Source organism: Podarcis liolepis (assembly GCF_965112155.1).
Source record: "Podarcis liolepis genome assembly, chromosome: 5".
NCBI lineage: Eukaryota > Metazoa > Chordata > Lepidosauria > Squamata > Lacertidae > Podarcis > Podarcis liolepis.
This window is the reverse complement of record NC_139556.1, coordinates 49,374,470-49,399,711: the sequence shown is the minus strand read 5'-3', so window position 1 is coordinate 49,399,711 and position 25,242 is coordinate 49,374,470. Positions and strand designations below refer to the sequence as shown.

General features: G+C 41.2%; 1 protein-coding gene across 8 annotated transcripts in view; it reads right to left on the bottom strand.

The window, feature by feature from the left end:
• FGFR2 (fibroblast growth factor receptor 2) overlaps positions 1 to 25,242 on the bottom strand; it is a 143,614-nt gene that overhangs the window by 80,024 nt on the left and 38,348 nt on the right. For 5 of the 8 annotated variants that reach the window (XM_083506127.1, XM_083506126.1, XM_083506129.1 and 2 more), the window contains exons 2-3: positions 24,660 to 24,923; positions 2,038 to 2,304 (exon numbers count right to left, since the gene is read on the bottom strand). In XM_083506127.1, coding sequence (XP_083362253.1) covers positions 2,038 to 2,304; positions 24,660 to 24,834 — 442 coding nt within the window. In that variant the 5' untranslated portion in view covers positions 24,835 to 24,923. The remainder of the gene's footprint in view (positions 1 to 2,037; positions 2,305 to 24,659; positions 24,924 to 25,242) is intronic. The other 3 variants (XM_083506133.1, XM_083506132.1, XM_083506131.1) reach the window with 1 other exon arrangement.

The window sequence follows — 25,242 nt, the reverse complement described above, 5'->3', positions numbered from 1 at the left end:
AACAGATCTTCTTTAAGAGAAGCAGCATCACGCACTTTATGGCACGCATATATATATATATATATATATATATATATATATGTTTTCGTAGATTTTCACGGGTACAGGAATGCAGGTTTTGGTGTCCTCGGGTGTCTTCCCGTGTAAAAGTTGGGGTGTCTAGGCGACGTTTCGACGAGGTCTCACTCGTCATCTTCAGGCTGGTGCTTTCGGCTGAAGCCGAAAGCACCAGCCTGAAGATGACGAGTGAGACCTCGTCGAAACGTCGCCTAGACACCCCAACTTTTACACGGGAAGACACCCGAGGACACCAAAACCTCCATATATATATATATATATATATATATATATATATATACATATATAGTCCATGATCCACTGAAGCTATATGTTTGTGTAGGTAAAAACTGTGTACACAGCCAGAGGCTTCTTTGAAGTATCTGCTGCTAAGGAACCTCCAACTGAGTGCACTGTTCATCCCTGCATGTACATATAGTCTAGTTGGGTCATGGCCATAGATGTTTCCAAGCAAAGTTTCTTATTCTAAAGAGCTGCTGATATTTTCTCTCTTTGAAAATTAAACACAAAAAAATTACAACAAGAAAAGATTATTTACTTGTTCCTGAACAAGTGCGTGTGGTTTACAGTGCGTGTGTGTAGGTTTCGATGCTTTAAAAAAATGGAGTTCTGGTATAGTTGATCATGGAGAAGATTTGGAGAACAATTTCAAATGATGGGTGTTGTTATTTTCTAACATGACTGTGCAGTAGAACCAAGTATTGTCTCCACATTGATTACCCAGTTCTCTTAATTATCCATACACACTCTGCCCCAGTCCCAAGTATACATCTAAACAGGCCCACATAAATTACCGCTCATTTGAATCAAATTAAGGTTTTTTTTAAAAAATTATCTCTTTGTCAATGAATCAGATTTTAGGTTATATACATGTGGTGGGGAAGGAAATGCAGAAGGAAATGAAGCTCTTAAGCTGAAGAAAGGTTCCCCATCACTGCTATATAACGTTTGTGGCTGTATGTACCAGAGTGGGAGGGTAGAATGATCAAACAGAAGTTTTCTTAAACTGACATCACTATAAATTTCTTTTATATTATTTCATTGAAACGTTATTCTACCACCCTTCATCAAAGCTGACTCCAAGGTGGCTTAATTAATACAAATGCATGGGGTGGCTTTTTAAAATAATGGGACTATGCAGAAATGGCAAAACTGACAGTGAAATGGTGAATTTTTTTAATAGAATGAAGGACTTCTGTGGACTATTAAAAAATATTATAGTCAAATCATGGGCAGGAAGAAAAGTGATAAAATAATTGTAATAGAGAAACTTTTTTCTAATAGATAATGATATAATGCAGCAGAAAAAGTATAAGTAAAAACATTGTGGAGGTGAGGGTGGGAAGTCAACTAGTGAAACAATGTAATTATTTGATTTGAAGGTTATTGTGAAAATGTTTGAAAAATGTATTTAAATATATATATTGCATAAAGCAACAAATAAGATATTCCACATTATTATTATTAGTGTTGCTGTTGTTCTTGTTGTTGTTGTTATTACCCCACCCATCTGGCTGGGGCTTCCCAGCTACTCTGGGTGGCTCCCAACAGAATATTAAAAACACAGTGACACATCAAACATTAAAAACTTTGCTAAACAGTCCATAGCATTTATATATAGCAGTCCATAGCGTACACACACACACACACACACACACACATATATATATATCACACACACACACACATTAGGTGCTTGAAAGAAAAAGCTTTTTCCTCTGGCACCCACAGTAATTGAGCCACCTGAGAGGGCGAATTACCGGGTACCACAGCTAAAAATGCCACCCACTTTACCATCCAACAGGGGAAATGATCTAAGAGCATGAGCAAGCTGGCAAAATAAAGAATATTATATACGACCAGAATGTCTCTTTAATGCTTGAGCAGAAACTGGCTATACATATGCATATAATAAATATAGGTTACAGCTATTTGCATGTAGTAAAAAAGCAAACTCACCTGTAATATTTATAATGAAGTAGAGGGTCTCACTGTCTACAGCCCTAACAGCAGTGCAAGCATAAAGGCCTGAATCTTTGGGCGAACTATCTTTAATCCGCAAGTATTCCCCAGTCATGATTGTTCGATTGCTGGGCATCAAATGGACCCCATCTTTAGTCCAAGTGATCTTGATTGCATCTTTCAGTTGACAGTGCAACGTCAAAGAGTCTCCCGGAAGTATAGAGTATACATCAGGCTGAGAGATTTGATATTTGGTTGGTGGCTCTGCAAAAGTGGAAAGTAGATGGGCACAGAAGAAGAGTGGAGAAGGGACAAAGGGGGGAGAGAAAATTTCCAACAATTGTCAGTGAAGGCCCTCTTTGAAAATGTGTGAGTTTTCATAAAATTGGGGAAAGGCAAGCAAAACTGATGAAGCAGCTTCATCCATGATGTGCTGCAAGCTTACAGGACAGAGTATAAAAAGTAGAAGGCATGGCTTTGGATAAGAAAACCACAAGTTCGAGGAAGGTGTTGATGCTCAGGCCGGGAAGTGTGCAGTCTGACTATACGCTACAACACAAGAATCCTAGTAACTTGATAACCGCATCTGATGAAGTAAACCCAGAGCTTATGCAAGCTCAAGTTGCAATAAATTAGTTTTTTTAAGTGCCAAGTGACACTCTGTCTTCTTTGCTAATAATTTACAGCCTCCCATGCTGCGGAGTGTACGAACAAATTCGCAGTATTACAGCTAATCACTTCTAACTCTAGAAAAGGGACTTGGAACATGTGGCCATTCAGATGTTGTGGGACTCCCAGCATTCATCAGCCCTGGCCAGCAGGGCCAATAGTCAAGGATGATGTGAATTGAGAGTCCAGTGAGTCACAGGTTCTCAACTCTGTTCTAGAGGGAAGGCCATATACAACACAATTATGAATACATTTAAGTGAGAGACGTTCATTTCTTGGAACAGTGTTCACAATTTATACCCACTTTGGGGGAGCAAGTGTTGGCAATTTACAAACCCAAGCGCAAGGTAGGTAGCCTTCTCACACTTTTATTGCCCTTGCAATGTCCTGAACTGGACAAGCTAAGTAGCATGTAACCTTCACCAAAATCAGAGGTGTGATTTGAGCTACATCCTGTTTCTCTGCTGGTAGAATTTCGCACATGAGAACAGTGACTAATCCTTCCGTAAATTAGCTCTGCAGAACCACTGATTATTTTTCCACAGAAAAAAAATGTTCCCCTCACAGCCTCTTCTCCAATTTGCACCATCAAGGAAAAGCAATTCTTCATTTTCACAGAATAAGATTGTGTGACTGCTATACATACTGAAACTGAGGCCTAAACAATATTTTTATACAAATGTTAACATTTTACATGTTTAGATTTTACAACTGGGTCTCAAAATGTTCAACAGATCAAAATTATTTGGCAAGCAAGTATTCTATGAACTCTCGTACAATTTTACACTTCTTTTTTACAAACTTGATGAGGTAATTATGGATTCCATCAATCCATTATACAGGTGTTACAATTTGCACCAACCGAGGGTTGTTAGGAGGACGGGGGGGGGGGGGGAATCATTATCCAGATGGAGAATGAGCTGCTTTCTGCATATATATTTTATATCAGTAAAAGTTTAAATCCAAGAAATGTAGCAAGAATGTCACAGAACGAATGATTGATTTTAGGTTTGCTGACACTTCAGAACAAGCAAGACTGGTTTACTGTATAGAATTGCATTCACTGTTCTCCGTAACCACTGTAGCTCATTCTATCTGGTGTAGTAAATTTGTTTTACTGAGCTTAGTTGTGGCCAGCATTTCCCAGGAGTCTTTGAAATTGACCTTCAAAAAGAGTGTATATACAGTGGTACCTCGAGTTACAGATGCTTCAGGTTACAGATGCTTCAGGTTACAGACTCCGCTAACCCAGAAATAGTGCCTCGGGTTAAGAACTTTGCTTCAGGATGAGAACAAAAATCGTGCGGTGGTGGCACAGGTTAAGAACTAAAGTGGTACCTCAGGTTAAGAACAATTTCATGTTAAGAACAGACCTCCAGAACAAATTAAGTTCTTGACCCAAGGTACCACTTTATGTAGATCACTTTATTAAGATACCAATTTTGTCCACTGTCTAAATAATCCAGTGAGGGACTTTACCAACTAATTTTCTTAAAAAAAAACCCACCCCAAAAGGCTAGAAATGGAACATGTAGCCACAACATGGCAGGTTGATGTTAAATTCCCCATTTAATAATCCAGTGATTATAAAGCCAGGAAGAAGCATTGGGTCTTCATGTTTCCTGCCTCCCCTTGCACACCAGCTTTCATACTGTGAGATCCTAGACCATTCAGATGCAGCCTTCACTGACCGTATGTTCTTCAGATGTTTCGGACTAGAAATGGATTTGATGGAAGCTGCAGTCCAAAGCATCTGGTGAGAACCAAGTTAGCGAAGGCTACTTTAAAATACAGCCCCATGTTAGAACTGAAACATAAAACTGTGGCTTAATGTTTATTTACTAACCAGGATCAAATCATGGTTTAATTTCCTGGTCAGTAAACAACCATTCTACCAGAGCTCCTTAGTTTGGACAAAATGGGAAGTTAGTCTAAAGAGATCAGGACTGCAGTGCCCAAGGCAGTGTGTGAAGGGAGAGGTGGGGAATAAGCAGGCACAACTCTCATTCCCAGCTTCCTAAACCATAATTAAAGAATCTGGGAACATTTCAGTTGAAAAGGCCTGAATGTCTCCATCCATTATTCTGGCAGCACTTGCGTGCTAAAAACCCCCACTCTTTTTTACTTTGTTTTTTAATAAGCATCCACTGAATCCACTTTCAAGAGATGGTAAGAGTTAAATTTGGCCGTAGTTAGGAAAGAAATTGCTAATGATTCAGAAAAAGGAAAAGAAAAGTTCTCTTAGGATGCGCACTGGGCATATAATCTACAGTATAATGCAATTTCAGGATACTCCTTAATACAGTATTCTTATTCACACCAAGTTTTCCACTTTTTCAGCCCAACACTCAGTCATCATTCTGTGGCAAATGAGCATGCTCAGTCCACATTGGGCTGCGGTCCCCCCCCCCCTTGGTGTTCTTTTTCGTTAAAGATTTGTTTGTACTTCTGCTAACCTTGGAGAATGCCGCCGCCACCCCAGAGTGGTGCTGCCATTACATGAACTACATGAGCATCATCCTTGAACTTCAAAATTAAAAGGAACTGATGCTCCTCCTGTGACTAAGAATGCCATGGCAAACATAGGATATCAAGAATCCTCATGACATATAAATTAGTTTGGAAATCAATATCTATTTCAGGTAAGCTTTTTGTTCTGCCAAATTCAAATCTAACAGCACTTAAAGACTGTCACTTCTTATAATGTTTGCCTATAAACTCTCCCAGCACAGTTTTTGACGATGTGCCCAAAAGCAAACAGAGAACAGGTGGGATACTACAGCATTGTGCTGTCCAATTCTTTCATGTGAAAAGTCCTACAGGTTTAAGCACTTAAGGAGTTCCAGCCAACATGGAAACTGCTCTGCTCTGCAGAATTAACCCATCTCCCACTGTAGTGCTCTCCGCCAAGCTTGTAAAAATACTTATTACACTTACATGGAGCTTAACACAAAAAAAAACCTATGAAAGATAAGCTCCTGCAATGACTTACAACAAAATTTTGAACTCATTGCTTTACGCGTCCTGGTGGGTGAAGACTGAAGAAAGGAGGTTCCAACCCCCGTAGGGTCTTTCAGCCCATCACATGACTTGACTGGCAGCTGCCAGTTCTCTGGCTCCTAAAGGAGAGAGACCTTGCTTCCCAAGGGATGCCTCCCTTGTTCCAAGTTTAACACTACAGCAAGCAAGATACCTTGGCCCTTAGTGCTAGCCAAGGAGCTAACATCTTTATTCCTTAAGCAGCAAAGTAAACCTCAATTTGAGACGCGGGTGGCGCTGTCGGTAAAACCTCAGTGCTAGGACTTCCCAATCATATGGTCGGCGGTTCGAATCCCCGCGGCGGGGTGCGCTCCCGTTGTTCGGTCCCAGCGCCTGCCAACCTAGCAGTTCGAAAGCACATCAAAGTGCAAGTAGATAAATAGGTACCGCTTTATAGCAGGAAGGTAAACGGCGTTTCTGTGTGCTGCACTGGTGCTGGCTCACCAGCTGCAGCTTCGTAATGCTGGCCACGTGACCCGGAAGTGTCTTCGGACGGCGCCGGCTCACGGCCTCTAGAGCGAGATGAGCACGCAACCCTAGAGTCGGACACAACTGGCCCGTACGAGCAGGGGTGCCTTTACCTTTACCTTTAAACCTCAATTTCCCAGTCTAACCTGCAACTAATTATTCAGAGCTGGCTGGAATAGAGAGAACTAAGAGAAGCTACTCGTTCCTCTTGGGGTTTTTTTATATCTGCTGCATAACAAGTTTGGTGAACTGGTTACCTGCAATGCCTTGCCAATTGCTGTGATAAATAAATATCGCCAGACCGCAGCTCACCAGATTTCTGATCAGATGCTAATATTTGCAAAAATTTCCCTCAGCAGGATATGAGAAGTCCTACTCAGGTGTTTAAGGTTCATTTCATGGAGATGAACTCAACGTCTCTGCCCCCTCTGTAGTATTCCCAACAGCCCATCCACTGATTTTTTAATTAATGAAAAGCAATTTTCTGATGTCTTAGAAAGTGATATAACTGTTTATATTACTTGTACAGCAAACTGATATAACATGTTTATATTACTTGTATAGCAAGGCCAACATCTTGAAGTTGCCGTGCTTGCCTGATATTTTATTTGCAACTGGCATCCATTTACTTTTTGCTAATGAACTCATGAAATGGAAAAATTTCCACGGGAAAATACGGCACTGGTATTTTTTCTGGAGGGGAAATTTATTTTGGAAAACCTTGTGTAGGCTCTCCATATGACTCAGAACCCCTGAGCTAGTACAGAAGGCTCCCTTCTGCAGACAGTCACACTGCATTGTCTGGAGCACTGCAGAGCTAGGTTGAGAGCCAGTGGCGACAAAGAACACATCCCCACAAATCTTTCACTTGATGAAGAGCATGTGGATTTCAACGCCTGAATAGGGCTAGAGACATGCAGCTTACTAAGTTCTTTCTACTATATGAACTGCCCATCAGTAGGAGAAACTCAAAAGTAGCCAAGTGTGTCTCCTAGAACTGTAGGAGGCTGAGCTCATCTCTTTCTGCTGAGGAGGTGGAACCCTGGAAGCCATGGGAAGCTTGTTCTGCTGCCCGTTATAGATAATTTATCCCTTTATCCCATTCAAAACTTGGATGAAAAAGCAGTGACACAGGCACAAACCTAGTTTCCTGATCAAACCTTGGGCTCTTTTTCAAAGTCTGTTCTTCTCTTTAAGGAAATATGAAAACATTTTCCAGTTTTTTACAACCAAGAAATATTACATGCTTGTTCTAAGAAGCAGGTATTGAAGGTCAAAAAAATAAATAAATTCAGCAGGATGTTGCAGATCTTTCCCATGTCTTTTACTGGTGCCGTAAAAAGGGGCTGAAGTAAAAAAAGAAAATTGGAGCTAACTTCTGGGTTGTTATTGCAAAATTCTCATGGACCAGTCTAAGAATGTGCTATTGCCCGCCCCCCAAATGTTGCAACCAACTAGGGTTGCCATACATTCAGATTTTCCAGTTGGCAGTAGTGTCTGGGCGGAAATCCGAAAAATGTCCAGGAAAATCCAGGCATATGGCAGCCCATGGCAGCAGTGCCATTTTCCCCATAAAAATAGCTCAAAAGCAGCATTTATTTTTGTGCTTTTGCCCAAAAAGCTCAACAACTTTCTTGTCTGGATTTTCACTGTTTGAAATATGGCAACCCTACAACAGACAGATTGTTTCCCACTGCAAGGTGTCTCTAAAATAAAATTAAGAGGATGCTGACCTTTAGACGAGCTGCTAATCAAAGTATACACTTAACTGTTTTTGTCATACTAAAAGTCCTACAGAAAGTATAAAAAGCCCACCCCACCCCACCCCGGCAACATGCTTTAAGAGACAATTACACAAGTGCTTTGGATCAAAGAAAATGGCTTCTATTAAAATACCATCCTCAGAAATAGTCTACCACTGACTGCCTTTTAAATAATAATAAAAATACAAAATCACCCAACTAGCTCACAGCTGCTTCCTTATTTATCATCCATCCATGGAATCTGACGAAACGGGTTTTGTAAACACAGGCTACAAATATTAGGCAAACATCATCAATTTTTTAAAAACCACCTAAAGTATCGTTCTTGCCTTATACGTATGGTAAATGCTTCCCCATTTTAAAAATGTATCTCTTTTTAGCCTTGTGCAAAGTGGATTGTAAACCTCTGAAGTTATCTCTCTCCATCTTGGATCGACTAATGGCCAGTTCCTGCTTAGCTTCTCTGGCATAGCTGAGCCTTACCCTGTACTGATACCATGGGAAATGAGAAGGCTGTGCGGGATTTGTGGCTACATCCATCAAAGGACACCTTTCCAGAGCCAATGGCACTGACATGGGAAATCATTTATCCTGCTCTCCCAAGTTGGGCATCCACAGGCATTTGTCGCAGAGTGAGGCAAAGTTAAAACACTCAAAGTGGCGAGCAGGCTTGTTTTGCGCACACACACAAATGATAAATATAATGCCTGTATGTGTTGCCTCGTATCTCAGGTTCTACAAATGCTAAAAACAAACAAACCTTACTCTCTCTTTTTTTAAAAAAAGGAAAGCTGATAATGTAGGAATTATGGTTACTCAGGGGAGGGAACTGCTCCCACTATAAGACTCCCATGCCTCCCAACCCATAGAGCCTCCCCATGTCAAACATTTATTGGTTTGGCATGGGGCTTGAGCATGCAGAAGCAGCAACGATAAAAGATCGGCCCTGAATAGATGCTGTTGCCAATTGACATACTACTAGACAACTTCTCATCCTTCAAATATTAACACTGCAGGCCTAACAAAAGCCCTATAATGAAGTACTACACATTTTTAAATGGTCGCTCCTCCTTCGGGAAAGCTTTGAAGCCCGCTTGTTTCCAGTAGTCTACTCAAGAGGGAGTTCCTATACTGCACTGTAGAATTGTAGAGGTGGAAGGGACCCTAAGGCTCATTTAGTCCAACTCCCTGCAGTGCAGGAATCTCAACTAAAGCCGTCCTAACTGTGCTTTGAAACCACCAGTGAAGGAGAGTCCGCCACCTTCTGAGGGAGTCCGTTCCACTGTTATTCCTCAGAAAGTTATTCCTTGTGTTTAGTTGGAATCTCCTTTCTCATAACTTGAAGCCATTGGTTTGGGTCCTACTCTCCAGAGCAGGAGAAAACAAGCTTGAACTTCTTTTGTATGGATTTACCTGCCAGATTGTTGGTTGGCTGGTTTGGAAGGGGGGCAGAGGAGGGATATGTATTTTTAAAAAAATGTTTTTTCAATGTTGTGAAATACAGTGGTGCCCCGCAAGACGAAATTAATTCGTTCCGCAATTTTTGTCGTCTAGCGAATTTTTCGTCTTGCGAATCACGAAATCCCATAGGAATGCATTGAAAATCAATTAATGCGTTCCTATGGTCAAAAAAAGTCCAAACAAAGCCAAATTTGGTACAACAACAGTTTATTAACTGCTCTTTAAAGTCACACATACTGTAAAGAGCAGTTCAAAAATTTAAGGGAAAATAAATTAACTTTATAAACAAAACATGTCTTTGTTTTTAGACAAAGAAAAAAAAGTCGCGAGACGTTTTCGTCTTGCGAAGCAAGCCCATAGGGAAATTCGTCTTGTGAGGCAAATCGAAAATGGAAAAACCTTTCGTCTAGCGAGTTTTTCGTCTTGCGAGGCATTCGTCTTGCGAGGTACCACTGTATTGTTCATGTTTATTATCTTAAAATTATTTATTCTATTTATTAGATGAATAACTAGTCTCCAAGTGACTTACAAAATTTTAATAGCATAAAGACTATTGTGAAATCAGAAAATTAATTATTGTATTTTATTGTATCACTATTATCATTTGTATTTTGTATAAGTCACCTGGAGTAAGCATGACTCTTGAGGGCAGCCTATAAAATTCTTGAAGTAAATAAATAAAATTTTCATTTAGGTTGCTCTATGGTTTGATATCAACATATCTTCTTTTGGTTTTGTTCTTGTTTTTAAATAATGGATTGGGACCTAGACACTGCACTTAATATGCTGAGCAGAGTTACGGGGGGGGGGAGTATTTTATTTTAAAAATAAATGCCATTGTTCTCATGTTGTCCTGTTAGTAATTTGAGCAAAAACAAGAAAAATAACACAGATTTTTACATTAATGCCAAGGTATTTTCCTACCTGAGGCGCAAGCGCAACAGGTGGTACTCACCTCACCTCAGGCAAAGTGCACAGTTCCCAAGGCCTACAAAGCTATTCTATCACCTGAGAAAGAAAATCCAGTGTCTCTTCCATCTTCCCAGGAATAAAATCAAAGCAATAAGAAATTCAGTAAATCTAACAATTTGTTGCCTTTTTGTGACATCAAGATCAGCTGACGGAGCTGACAGCTTCATTCCACCTCATGGTAGAACCGGCCCTGATAAATGAATAGGTCAAACCACTTCTCTGCAAGTCACAAATAATTAAGCTTGCCTAAGCACTTATCTGTGCCTTTATCTTCTACCTGTGCCCCTTTCCCCCTTACTCAGAGCTAAAATTCACCTTACTCAGGCAAAGATGCCCCGTGGTCAGTATTCCATACCTGAGCATAAAACCATAGAAACTTTGCCACTGTGCATGCACCAACTTTTTACTTTGGTATCGGTGGGAAACTGAGAGGATTCCTTCGATTCCGAATTTTACTGTGTTGAACGGAGAGGTTAAAAACCATGCTGCAGTCAATGAAGCAGCAACATTATGGAAGAGAACGCCCGTGAACCCAGTTTTCTGCCAGCGTAGAGTACATTCTGTTGATCGGGTTTTGGGGGGCAGGGGAAGGAGGAGTATATTTTCTTGTTGACTTCAGACAGCTGCCTGTCCTGTTAGCAGGCGAGATGATGGGGTGCAACCAGATCTAGGAGAAAGAAGCCAGAGCATGTAGGCTGGTCTGGTGTAAGGGAGAGACAGGGCTGGAGTTAGACACTGTGCTTCTCAAACATGGGTCCCCAGCTGTTATTGGACTACAACTCCCATCATCCTTAGCTAGAACAAGTGGTCATGAATGATGGGAGGAGGAGTTGGAGGTTTCTTCATGTATGAACAGGCACACATACCTTTATAAGTTTAAAATATAGTCATACCTTGGGTTACAGATGCTTCAGGTTGCGTTTTTTCAGGTTATGGACCCGCCGAAACCCAGAAGTACCAGAACGGGTTACTTCTGGGTTTCGGGGGTCGTCCATGCTCAGAAGCGCCGAATCGCAACCCATGCATGCGCAGACGCACCACTGCGGGTTGCGAATACTGCAGGTTGCGAATGTGCATCCCGCACAGATCACATTCGCAACCCGAGCGTCCACTATATAACTATTATCCTTTTTTATTATTTATTGAATTTATGGATTGCTTCCCATGAAAATATCTCAGTGTGATTAACCATTTTTTAAATAATGAAAAAATCATTAATAAATTACATCAAATCAAAAACATACATGGACAATTCCCCCCCCACCCCCCGCTAAACTTCTGTGCACCGCTCAGCAAACTGGTCTCAGCATTAAAAAGCTTTGAAACCACATTGTCCATATGTGGGGTTTTCTGTGCAACTATCAACTTTTCCAGCTGTGCTGATGAATATTCAGTAAGCCCATCATAAACATCCTCTTGGACGATGAAAGTCCTCCTCTGCCAAGGACAGCCCTACAAAAAGGCAGCGAGTCCGCCCCCCCTTCCTCTAAATACAAAAAAAGACTTCAGTAGCAGAACAATGCAAAGGAAAGGAATTTGGCTGAATTTTCAAACTCTTTGACAAACTACCAAACTCATACGCTGGGAACTTTAATTATAATATACAAGCAGGAAAGTGTGATAAATATGAGATTGTTGTTTGTGCATGGGAGGGGGGGGAGAGCATGGGAACAAAGCTGTTTCTCTCATTGTACTCTGAGGCAGATATATCCAAAACAAAGAGCACATTTTCCAACACTTTTATAGGAGGACTCCTAAATCTGGAAATGCAAAACTGAGACTTAAGAAATCTGCTGTTCCGTTATTACTGATATTTAAGATAAATGCAAAAGGGAAAATGGAGACTCTGCTTCCTTTTACAGCCACACAGACTTTCAAGGCTCAAGTTATGGCTGAGGAGTTTTCAGAAGGGAAAAAGATAATGCGAAGCAGCAAACACAGTAAAAACTGGTTCAAGTTATAGTGTGCCTGAAAAACAGAACTGACTACTCATGACCGGAAAGGGGAAACTGGCCCCTTTGGAGTCAGCTGGAATGAGCTCCCTCACCAGACACGCTACTCTGCTATAGGTGAGGGATCCTATGTTTCAGACTCCGAATCATATAACTAGCAGGGTAACAGTTCACTGCAGCATGAACTGTGCTTGCATCTTAGGTCACATTTACATCACACATTTAAAGCATTATGACACCATTTTAAACAGCCAAGGCTTCCCCCAAAGAATTCTGGGAGCTGCTTAGTGCTCTGAGAGTTGTTAGGAGCCCCCCTATTCCCCTCACAGAGCTGCAATTCCCAGAGTTCCCTGGAAAGACAGCTTGCTGGTTAAACCACCATCAGAACTGTAGTTCAGGGAGGGGATCTGAAGTCTCCAAGGTCCTATTTCAGCACTCTAAACCAACATGCACTGTTGTGCCCAGGGAAGGTCTCCGTAAATATAGTTCAAGCATGCACAATGTGCAAGAGACCGATTGCCTTTCCTGCTCGGGAAATGTCTGCACTGGCTTGGCTCTCTTACACATCCCCTTAGATATGCCCACATTTTACTGGATGCCAAGCCAAGACACCTACCCTCCATTCTGGGCAGAGGAGAAATGTGACAAGTTTCATTGTGAGTAAGGGTGGCAGTAGCTAATACAGGTGTTTTCCTATATATGGGGCAGCTGATGGGGAAGAATATGCCTGCCTTACACGATTTTGGGATCCCACCTCTTTTTCACCTGATTTAAATTTGCCAGCCATGTTGTCCTGTGCCATGCCACCACAGTAGCCATTTTCTGACTGGTGTTCACTGCCCTTTCTTGAAATTCCAAATGTGTCCACTGGCCTAAAAGGGTTGGCAAACCCTGCTCTAAACACTACACTACTACTCACACACTTCAGTGCTTTGAATATTCAAAAGTGCCATACGAATACTAAGTATGACTTTTATACTGATACCATCTGCCCTGTGTGAAGGATGAAGAGAGAAGGGGAAACAAACAAATACAACACCAGGAGACAGGCTGTCCCCTCTTCACTATAGGGCCAGCTGGCACCATCTGCCCTGTAGGAAAGGACATGTGGTGTTGGCTCTTGTTTCTTTGCCGGTTGTTTTCTTTTGTGAGTGTATGGTTCTTGGTGTATCTGTTGTGTTTTATAAACGAGGTTAGCCACTTTAAGAAACCTAGTCAAAAAGCAGGGTATAAATCTGCTAAGTAAATAAATAAATGAACTCTGTATGACAGGAGTCTCCCCACCCCCCTAGGGAACTAAAAAGGGGAATCAACAAGAGAAATCAACAAAGATCCAAGTATTCCATCCGAAGAACAAAAAGTGACAAAACAGAGGACCCAGTTCTAAAATGCAGTGCAGTAGGAACTGACTCCACAGGACTATATAGCAATGATCTTGGCCCCAACATGCGGAAGTCTACCATTACCTTGTCACCAGCTTTACTGCGGGGCCAAAATGGATGCAGCAGAAACAAACCTGGTTGCCAAAGCATGAACATGCATAGAAAAATACAATATTTCACTCAGAAGGTGTGAATTTCATTGAATATTTTAACCAGCTAAGCCCAGTTCCAATAAAAATAAAACAATACTGCACCATACTGCTCTTAACTCAAGAGTATCAAGTCACGGCATTTTCACATTGTGAAAAGCAGCCTGCATTCAACCTAACTAAAGCCTTTCAATGACTTTCTTCTATGCTGTCATATGAAAAGAATATTGCACTTGGGTGGCAAGTTGTGGCCAGACAGGACAATTGCTCCACAAAAGTCAGAGCTAATCACTCACACCTATTAATCACTCACTATTCCATTACGATTTTGACAAGATTTGCCCCTTCAGTGGTAGGCACCCATGAGGTCTCTCATTTTCCCCAGGATAGTCACACTCAGCTACCTTAGCCATTTAAACTGCTTAAGCAGGCTTGCTATTCGGAAGGCCTGACTAGCTATTACCTTACACACACACACACACACACACACACACACACACACACACACACACTGAGATTGAAGGGCATCATAAAGCTAAATGACAGAGACATGACTATAGTGTCTTGCCTCTTTATTTAAAGATAATTAGCTGACATGGAGGTGCATGGCTTTGAGTGTTTTTAAACCCAAAGGTATCATCTCTGCCTTGGCCTGCTTTGTGACAAGAGAACCTGAAAATGTGTGCACACAACATTAATCACAACTTAGCTGCACAGTGGGACCCACGCAAAATGTAAAACCTTTATTGGCCTTTTAAAAACCGATTAATATTCTGTGCTGAGGACCAAACTAGTCACAGAAGAGCAGCCTTTTGTTTTAGGTTCAGTTGCTGCTGAGTGCCTACAAAGAACAGAGCAAGAAGGAATTAAAAATGCAGCATAGGCTGAAGCGAGGGAAGTTGAAATGGAACCTTCCCAGGACTGTGCTTTCCGTCCATCCCCGGAAACCATTTTAGAGTCATTTGTCTTTTAAAAGCTTAAAAACTATGTAGGCTCTGTTGACTGTATGCCTGTGAATGGTGTATGTGACTCAAACTAAGCCTGCAGCCCGCAAACCACTTAGTAACGTCAACAACACAGAAAGTGATCTGAGCATTGTAGCTTAAGTATTATAAAGAGAAGACATTGTCATAATTAAACAAGGCCACCCTTCCTTATTGAGGTGGCCTACCTCACATTTGGGGGCAAAAACACACACACAATGGGTTGAAGCATGAACTAGTGCAGTACAATCCTATGTGTATTTACTTGGAAGTTCAATGGGGTTTACTCACACATAAGTGTGCATAGGATTGCTCTCTCAATTATAGTACTGTAACTTGAAACTCTCGCTTCCAATGAACTGATTTTAATTGACTGGCCTCGTGATAATTTCGCTGACTTTCTATGGCCACTCAGCCAGTATTCCAGCATCGTTTCAGACTTAGAAAGCAAGAAACCTTTCCTATAGCCTTCACCATTTTCAAAACGGCAATTTCCAGATATCTTGCTCTGTTACCTATACTTAAATTACACAGTCCTTTTCTTTATAAATCTATTTCCAAATAAAATATTTACTTTAAGCAGGAATTAAATATCTGGTTAAATGAGGTACTAAAAGTAAGGAGATTAAAATGTTTCTAGCAAAGTTGGAAAAGGGGGGTCTACAAAATATTAAGTGTCACGCTGCACTTATTATGGGCACAGATTGACCATTTGTTGCCTCATCCATTATAAAACCATGACTTCCCTTAGGAACTCTGGTCCTGTCAGCATTTTCATGGTAAACTCTCTTGTCGCTTGTAAAATGTAATTACAAATTCTCAGGCCACAATAAACTATTTTAAAATTTGGCTATTTCCCATTTTAATCATCGGTCTATGGAAAATAACTAAGAGTGAAGGGTTCTAAGGAGGCTATGTAGGATGTTGGATGTAGGATGCCATGTGAGGGTTCCATGAAACAGCTTCCCCAACCTGGTGCCCTTACCATTATCTCTAAAGGTAAAGGGACCCCTGACCATTAGGACCAGTCACGAACGACTCTGGGGTTGCAGCGCTCATCTCCCTTTACTGGCTGAGGGAGCCAGCGTACAGCTTCCAGGTCATGTGGCCAGCATGACTAAGCCGCTTCTGGAGAACCAGAGCAGCGCACGGAAACGCCGTTTACCTTCCCACCGGAGCGGTACCTATTTATCTACTTGCACTTTGACGTGCTTTCAAACTGCTAGGTGGGCAGGAGAAGGGACCAAGCAACGGGAGCTCACCCCGTCACGGGGATTTGAACTGCCGACCTCCTGATCAGCAAGCCGTAGGCTCAGTGGTTTAGACCACAGCGCCACTCGCATCCTTTTCCCATTATCTCTAGCTCCCTATTATCTCTAACCATTGCCCATGCTGCCTGGGGATATTGGGTGTTCAGCAACCTCTAGAAGGCACCAAATTTTTCTTTTGAAAACAGCAGGCAAGAAAACTCCTACCTGCGAAGGCAGGAAATGGAACTAGACCAAGAGGGTTGTCTCTCCCCTGAAGTATCCCTCAAAGCTTTTTTTTTCAGACTTCCTACCAGTGGGTGGAGACAACCCACACCATGGATCCCAACTCACCCCTACAGGAGGTGGTTATCTTCCCTTAAACAGAAGAAGTTGCCCTCTACAGACAAAAATAATTGGTCCATCTACCTCAGTACCGTCTCTATATTGACTCACAGTGACACTCTGAGTTTTCAGACAAGGATGTTTTCCACGCCTACCTAGAAATGCAAGAGATTGAATCTAATCACTCCTGCATACAGAGCATATTCTCTAAAAGTGAGCCAGTGAGTTAGATCTGAAATATAGCCATCCAAAATTAGTAAATGTAACTAAGTTCCTGAATTCAACATACAATTTTAAATGAAAAGCACAGCTGCTCAATCTGAAATGTAAGGCTTATATTAAAATCTAGGGCTGTATGCAGGAACTCTGATGCCAGTGGTGTCTGAATGCATACACACCTCATTCCACAAAATCCTGAAATTTGGTCCAAAATTACCAATCTCTGCAGGAATTGTAAAGTTCAAAAATTTGAAATTTCAAAAAAAGAAAAGAAAATTATTTCACACAAATGGTTTTGCTTCTAACACACGGCAATTAATAAAAGCCCTTTGCTCTTGTTCACTTCTACAGCATTCCCTAGTAAGATCCATGAGAGGAGACTCGCAAGATCATAATCTGTGAACATCTGAATGCTCACAGTATAAACCTCTTTGAAAAACAAAATGGAAGTTTGCAGGCAACCAAGACAAGAACTTAAGCTTGGGGTCCATGATGTGGCACCAATAGGGGCATAATGCCCACAGATACACATTACCATGGCATCTGTGAAGACCCCCTAATTTTTAATGGAAAAAAGACCCTGAGCTTTTACCAAGGGTGGTCCTAAGTGGCTAGAATGAAAAGCAGTCATCCAAACACTCCACCTTAACCCTAACTCTAATCCTAACCCTCTCTTTCCCAATAAAGCCTTTGGCCCCTGCATAGATGTGTGTTCCTCTTGGGGTTTGCATGCTTTTAAGTTTTTTGTCTGTTCTTTAAGACTGGGTGTTTTGCCCACTTTTTCTTTTTGCTCAGTAGGGGCACTTTGCCTGTTTTGTAAGGGAGATGCTGTCTACTTTTTTTTTTTTTGCATCTGTTTTATTGGGGGCGGGCCTTGTTTGAAGATCACCAGTTTTCTTCCGTGAAATGGATCCTCTGAGGCCCCCATGACAGTTTGCTGTGCCCTTGAGCCAAAAAGGTGTCCCTGGCTTGAAAACTGTACCTTGGGAAGATTGTAAATACTTTTGTTTTCAAAAATGAGAGAGAAGTTTAACTTAGCAATGGTTTTATTTAAAAACCCAGTGACAGTTTGTCTGTACACCAGCTGAAAAGGGATTTAAATGCCAAAGAGAGACCAAATTAACTAGCCCAGCAGGTTTCTCAACAGACAACGTGAGTGAGAGAAGGTCAAGAGTGAGCTTGCTATTTATCAAATACATGTCTAAACTAATTATTCAATTCAACGAAGTTGTCTTTCAACCAGTATGTGCGGTCAAACCTCCCATCCTTAAGGGTTAACTTCATTAGGGTTCACTCTGTGACAAGAATGTTGATCAGGTTTAAAAGCCTCTCTCAAGACACAAGGCATTCCACTTACACAATGCAGAATTAATACAGATTTCCTGCTTTAAAGGAACTAGCAAAGAGCAACTGTAGGAGGCAAACTGCAGCTCAAGTCTCACTTTTTATCAGGAAGAGTCACTCCAGGGTGATTTACCCTATGATTGACATGTTGGAGATTCCTTAGAATACAGCCTCATGTGGACCGATCAAGATTTACCGCATTTCCCAGAAAGTAAAATTTTACAGATGTTCAAAAATATCTGTGCAGAAGAAAACTTACATACAAAAAAATTAACCTCTTAGCTTCCATTCTAAGTCATAAAAAGAAAATGGGGGGAAGTAGAATGGTACTACTTAGCCATGAAGCTCTAAGGGTGACCTTGGGTTTCCCACTCAGCCTACCCTACCTCACAGGGTTGTTGTTAAGATAATATGGTGGGGAGGGAACTATGTACGCCACCTTGAGCTCGTTGGAGGAAAGGTGGAATACAAATGCAATAAATAAAGAAAATAAATAATATTTCGCTAAGCCTACTCTCTTTCCTTTTATTGACACAATGCATGTGTACAAAAGCGTACAATGTAAGAAAAGCACCAGTGCATCGTCAGTTGTCTGTATTTAATATGTGGCTATACTGCAAACATGGGGCTTGGGAAAACCCTCCATGTGCCAAACCTGTGCTCAAAAAAGCAACTGCATATAAGAATCTGAAATCATGATTGTGTCTAGGGTTTTTTAAAAATTAAAAACCTTGTCCCCTCTAATTTAAGCACCATCTTCCAGGCCAGCAAAAGTGCCACGCGTTCAGTTATATGCATTGTACCACGAGAGTAACAATTATTAGAACGCATGTTGCTGTAAGGAAAAGCGGTGGGAATTAATTATGTTTTAGATGAGGCTTCCTCAACCTCGGCCCTTCAGATGCTTTTGGTCTACAACTCCCATGATCCCTAGCTAGCAGGACCAGTGGTCAGGGATGATGGGAATTATAGTCTCGAAACATCTGAAGGGCTGAGGTTGAGGAAGCCTGTTTTAGATCAAATAAAAAGAACCCCTGCTAGTTTGTATCTAACAGTGTTACTCAACTGATGGATAAGGCTTCCATCAAGGGGGGGGGGGAGGAGGAACAGTTTCTGCTGTTTCCCATTGTCCCCTCTCCCCTGCAGCCCCCACTCCTAATATGCTCCAGTGGGTTCAGGGACCCTCCAGAGCAGATTTAAGAAGGATGCAGGGGCTGTGGTAGTGCTGTGGGAATCACCAAAATTGCTTCCCTCATTGTTCTGCTGAAAAATGCCTTATATCAGCTGACAGGACCACAGGATACAACACAGCAGTTAGTACGGTACTTTGTAGTCTCATCTGTTGGAGAAAGAGCTGATGCTAGGATTTTGAAGGCAATGGCCAGGAAGAGCTTATGCCCAGTTACAATCTACCAGAAGACCCTCAGTGTTCAGCCATGGGCTGCTTGCGCAAGAGCAAAGACCACAGTGGCATACTTTTGGGTTGTTGAGCCAGGATTATTATTTTTAAATTTGCATACATTTTGCCCATCTAAATTTTCCAGCAATGGCATTTGCTCAGTTCGCATACAGAAATTCCATAGCATTCCATGCCTTGTTACACCTGGAAGAAATTCTAGTACAGATGGCAATGTTTTAATATTATCTAGAAGAGATTAGATGCTTGGGATTCTAATAACAGGCCCCCAAAACTGGGAGCTACATGCTGGTGTTTCTTAACTATGTGCAGCCTAGCTCTGCAGTTACTCATGCTACTTTACAGCACTTCACAACAGAATGCAGTTGTTTAGTCATCTGGGGCTGTGCTGGTAATACTGGGTTGTCATCGTGACTATGCTTGGCAGCAAACTTGATACCACAAGGTGCAATGGCGTGCTTACAGCAAACATATTCCGGTGTACAAATATGGTTTATTATTTGCACAACAGCAGTGCCTGAAGGCTGCTCTCAAGACTGGGGTCTCATCCATTACTATGCAAACAGCAATTAAGACAACATTATGAGACACTTCCAAGCAAAGAACTGATCATCGACACATGTAAAAGTTACTTAACCACCTTGAAAATGTTCCCATCAAAATAATGCCATATAGTGGGTTTAGTATCATCTACTAATCAAATTAACTGAATTGTTAGTAATTCATCATTCTTGAATGAAAGCACATATTCAATCAGATACTCTAAATGCCAAGCGTTTTGAAGTCCCTGAAGATGTGCCAAGACAGAAGACCCAACGGGACTCACGAGAGTCTGCTAGGTATATTCTTTCATAAATGGTGTTGCTTCATTTAAAAATCCATGCTTGGAAGTTCATTGAAGTCTGTCCTTGAATTTTAGGAGAAATATCTGAAATAAGAAGGCAGCCTACATGAAGGTGCACCTCAAAGATGCTCTTTCAGGAGTTCCTGAAATGTGTTAATGTTCAATTGTTGTAATAGCTTTAGGACTTCATAAATATTCTGTAAATGAGGCGCACTGTAGTCACAACCACACTGTACAGGCATCCCTGAAAGGATCCTGGGAACTGTAGTTCTTTAAGGGTCCTAGAAATTGTAGCTCTGTGAGGAGTCCCCTAACAACTCTCAGCACCCTTAACAACCTCACAACCCTCAGCACCCTTAACAAACTACAGTTCCCAGCATTCTTTTGGCTGTTAGGGTGGTATAAATGTGCTTTAAATGTATGATATGGATGTGACCCAAGTGTAGTAAACGAAGGGGAGAAAAGCTACTATACCCCCTTCCTTGAGAGTAAGCCTCATCTCACTGAACTCAATGGGTCTTACTTTGGAGTAGAGATGCTCAGAGGATATGAATGTGTGCTCACCAGTTAAGTATTAAGATGCTATAATATTTATGTGGTGTTCTGAGAACTTTCTCTTTAAATAAAATAATATGTTCAATTTATTTGTAGTTTAAAAATCATTTTATAATAATTTTGTTAGATGAGGTTAATCCAAATTTAATCCGATCTTAAACTCACATTTTTAGAAGAAGTCCCAGGCAAACTTTCCTGGGAGTAAGCCCCATTTTACACGGTGGGAGTTGCTTCTAAGTAAGTATGTGCTGGATTCTGATGTTAACCCAATTCACTAAATAATTCCTTTACAGTCACATGAAGTGTCTTACATTCTATTCTTGACTCAAGTAGTAAGGCTTAGGGGGGATGCTATGGGGTCTTTAGACCTCCCCAGAGAACAAGTATGGTTTTTTTCTCTGCAGAATGTACCATTGAAAAAAAACGACAACAGCGTAAAAAAGTAGTGTTTGCAAAAGGAGCTGAGCAAATTATGGCGTTTGAATTCCATTATCATCCCACACTCCTGCATCTCTTCTGCCACATGAAAGTTCTTATTATGCCATTAGGTTTGGAAGCCTGTTTTCTCTCTGCTAGTAATTCTCCAGTGTTCTCACATCTGAAATTGTTTCATATATGTAAACGACATTTCTGCCGCAGGAAAAAAAAATTGGTTGTTTTTCAATAATGCCACATGCTGATAAGATCCAGATTCTGTACAGTGAATATCTAGTCCAGAAGCAAGATGCTTTTAAAATGCACACTCCCTTCAAAGAGCTAATCAGAAGATAACCCCCACCCCTAAAAAGAACAAATAACTACTATGATGACCCCAAAGAGTGGATTCTTTCTTTACTACAACATTCTGCGCTGTGCTGTAGAAACATCCCTGCCGCTTTAAGCCTATGATCAGGGGGCTTAGAATAGGAAACAGCCAGCAAAGCAAATTACTGAACATAAACCAAGAAGCACACAAAACCTTAAACTTTCTTTGGAAAACAAGTATAGCAGGCTGCTAGCCCTCATGGTTGCAGAGAAAATCTTGAACACATGTTGGTGATTTATCAGAAGCAAGATGGAAAATGCATTGTTTTTCCATTCTGTTTCTACCCTCCCAGAACCTTCTCCCAAAATGACCTCTTAATATTGCTAGACACCTTTTCATTCCAACTTTCCCCCCTCCACTATTCTAGTCTATACTGATGGCAGCAGCGAATGCCTGTAGTGGAGGAGGGAAAATGAAGAGCATAGTAACATCAGGACACAGGATAAGTTGTTCTTCATATTATGCTGGGGCTGATGGGAGTTGGAGTCCAACAAGGTCTGAAAGGCCTCTGTGGAGGGAATAGAGGACCAATAAGATATTCAGCTGCCCTTAAAACAGCAGGGCTTTAGTTGGATGCATTCCCAAGGCAGCAAGCAAGCAAGCCACAGGTGCATGCCTTAAACATGTCATGAGTCCTGCCTCTTTTAATCTCACCCAATCAAAAAAGCCATCTCTAGTGGGCTCGGCTGAAGACAGGCTGCACTATCACTACACTTCATTAAGATTTTTTTTCTTTCTAGAAATGCATAATTCAACCGGATCACCAATGTAAATAAACTCTAAGAACTGATTCTCAATTTCTGGGTATCTCTAGGAAGGCATAATTTCATATACAAATGAGTAAGCAAAAAGAAACAGAATCAATTATGCATTCCAACAGATGGAGGAGAGGGAGGAAGCAAGCCCTAGTCTTATATGATATACAGAGGCCAAATCGCCTCAACAAAGCATCTGGGAGAGGACATGTTTCATGAACATTAGACTGATGAGATTGTTTTGACAGTTCAGTTAATATAAATGTGTTAGCTCATTGTATTACAAGATAACAGCAACTATATTAAGAATGCACTAGGCCCCTTACTGTGAGGCCCAGAAGGTGGGGGGGGATAGAGCACAGGGGCCCTCTATTCCATTCAGCATAATGCAAACTTTCTTACTCCCAATACATACGCTGTAATCAAAAACATCATCTTAAAATTCCAAAAATACCACAGTTTGAGGAACTTGGGAGTCTGGATGTCCCTAAACGAATATCAGCTCCAGAGGAGAGTTCCAAACGATTACGGCTGCAAAAACCCTCATTTGTACAAGACACAATAGCAATTTGAAGTGTTGTCATTCTTCTGTGTTTTCTTTGGCATGCACCGGCATGCAGATTTTGTTTGGATTTCAGAACACCCCCTGTAGCGTTTGCACCGCAGGATTTTTCTGCGGCTTAGAAACAATAAGGGGGAAAGTCGCTAGAAAACTAGCAAGAACCAAACATACCCACAAAAAAGGGTCCATTTTTCCATTAACAGCCCAACACAACACGCTACTCATGGACTAAATGTGGCTCCATATGACTGTTTTTGGGGCCCACCAAGGATTCCCTTCACATGCACCATTTATCAACTCGGTGCTATCCAAGAGTTGCCATCTTTGAATATTCACAAGTCTTTAGGACAGCTTCCCAAATTCTGGGGTGCACCTTTTGGCAGTACCTCCACAGCCCTAAAACCTACCTTAAGACACTGCATCTTTCTGGGGATGGTATCCACAGATTCTCCACCCCCCAATGACACAAAAGATGCCAGTACTACACCTTCATGAGCCAATAATAATTGGAATAGGGGGCTTGGGATGAAAGGAAATGCAACAGAGAAATCCTTAGCAGGTGCGTAGATAGTAATAAATGCTAATGCAAATCTAGTGATATAGACATCTATGAGTCCAATAAACATGGCATTGCTCTGTCAAGTAAATTAAGATATATAAACATTAATTGTGCTGCATGTGGTTCATGAGACAGCTAAAGGTCACCCCCAATTAATGATAAGTGGTAATAAAATGGCTTTTGTGGCCATTTTTGAGCTATGCATCTCTTTTCAATAGACTACCTGTGGACAAAATTACAATGAACGAACAGAAAGGGGTTGTTGTTTTTTCAAACAAGAGAAGCAATCTTTATGCACAATGTTGCCTTTTTTGCTCTGAAATAGCTCAGCATGAAATTTTGGACTGAATCCCAACACTGCTGTTAAATACTATGGTTTAGAAGGCCTTATTCCTCTTGAGAAATGACTAAAGCCTTATTTGACGATGGATACCCCAGTGGGAGCCCCTTACAGTCTTTTTTCATGTTACTGATGTCATGTTTTAAGACTTAGTACAGGAGATGATGACCTTTCAGAAATCAAAGCTTAGCTCAAACAAAATTCATGACGTTATTTGTAGGCTTAAGTTGTCAAACAATGAATTAAGCTCCCTATTTTGCATTAACCAACCAAGAAACAGTGCAAACCTATAAATGTCTATTCAGCAGTAAATCCCAGTTTTCAGTGGCTTTTCTCCCAGTTAAATGTGTACAGAATCGCAATCTTAACTTTCTTAAAATAGTAGTAGCTTACTTGAGAGTTCTAAGGAGGAAAGCTTTGAAAATACTTGTTCTAGGGGGTCACACTATAACCAACATGGTAGTTACATATATGTTACCAATACATCCTCCTGTATTTTGTCCATAGCCACATTTTCTCCCTTAGCACTGTAGCTAAAATAGTCATACCTGGAATTAGTCACAGCATCATTCTTCTGTTGGGTCCAATAGAGCAGTATCAATGGTAACAACACAGGTGACAGAAAACTAAGTTCCTGTGTGGAAGAGTTTCCACAAGTCACACCAGTGATGAGATCACCTTGGTGCTGGTGGTACATGGTTATTTATACAGAGCCTGAACTTCCTCGGAAATTAATGACCCCATTAAAAAAAAACTTAAAACAAACAAACAACAACAACAGTGACTCACCTTCAGGTTCCAAAGTGGTGTCTTCACCAACTAAATTGTATGATGGCCGAGCCAACGAAAATCCAGCCATGGTGATCACCACCAGGCAGATAAGGCAACATGAATTCCAACTGACCATCTTCTCAATGCCAGTCCCTGATCCTCTTCCATACCTCCATGTGGACTTTACTCCCATCTGAGCTCCTCTACGCAAGCATGGGCTGAAAGGAGCACCTTAAGCCTTGATAATAAGTACCTTCTTACTCCCGATTGCTGCTGGTTCTCCTAAGGGAAAAGGAGAAGGACATTTGGTGAGTTAAGGAAACCAGAATTTCTGCATTTAAATTGCAAAATCCCCAATCATGCCTCCATTTTCATCAATGGTTCAGACAAATCCAGGACCTGCTCCATTTTTTTTTTATTTTTATTATTATTATTGGAGGACTCCAACACAGGAGGTTCCCTGGATTCCCGAACTGAGTTGGAGGGAGAAGTAACATAAGCAAAAGGTTGGGTAGGAAACCGGGTGCAAGCCTATGTGAGCCAAAAAGGCTAGAGAAGCACAGAAAGGATTACAAGGAAGCTCAGAGCAGGATTGCCTGGG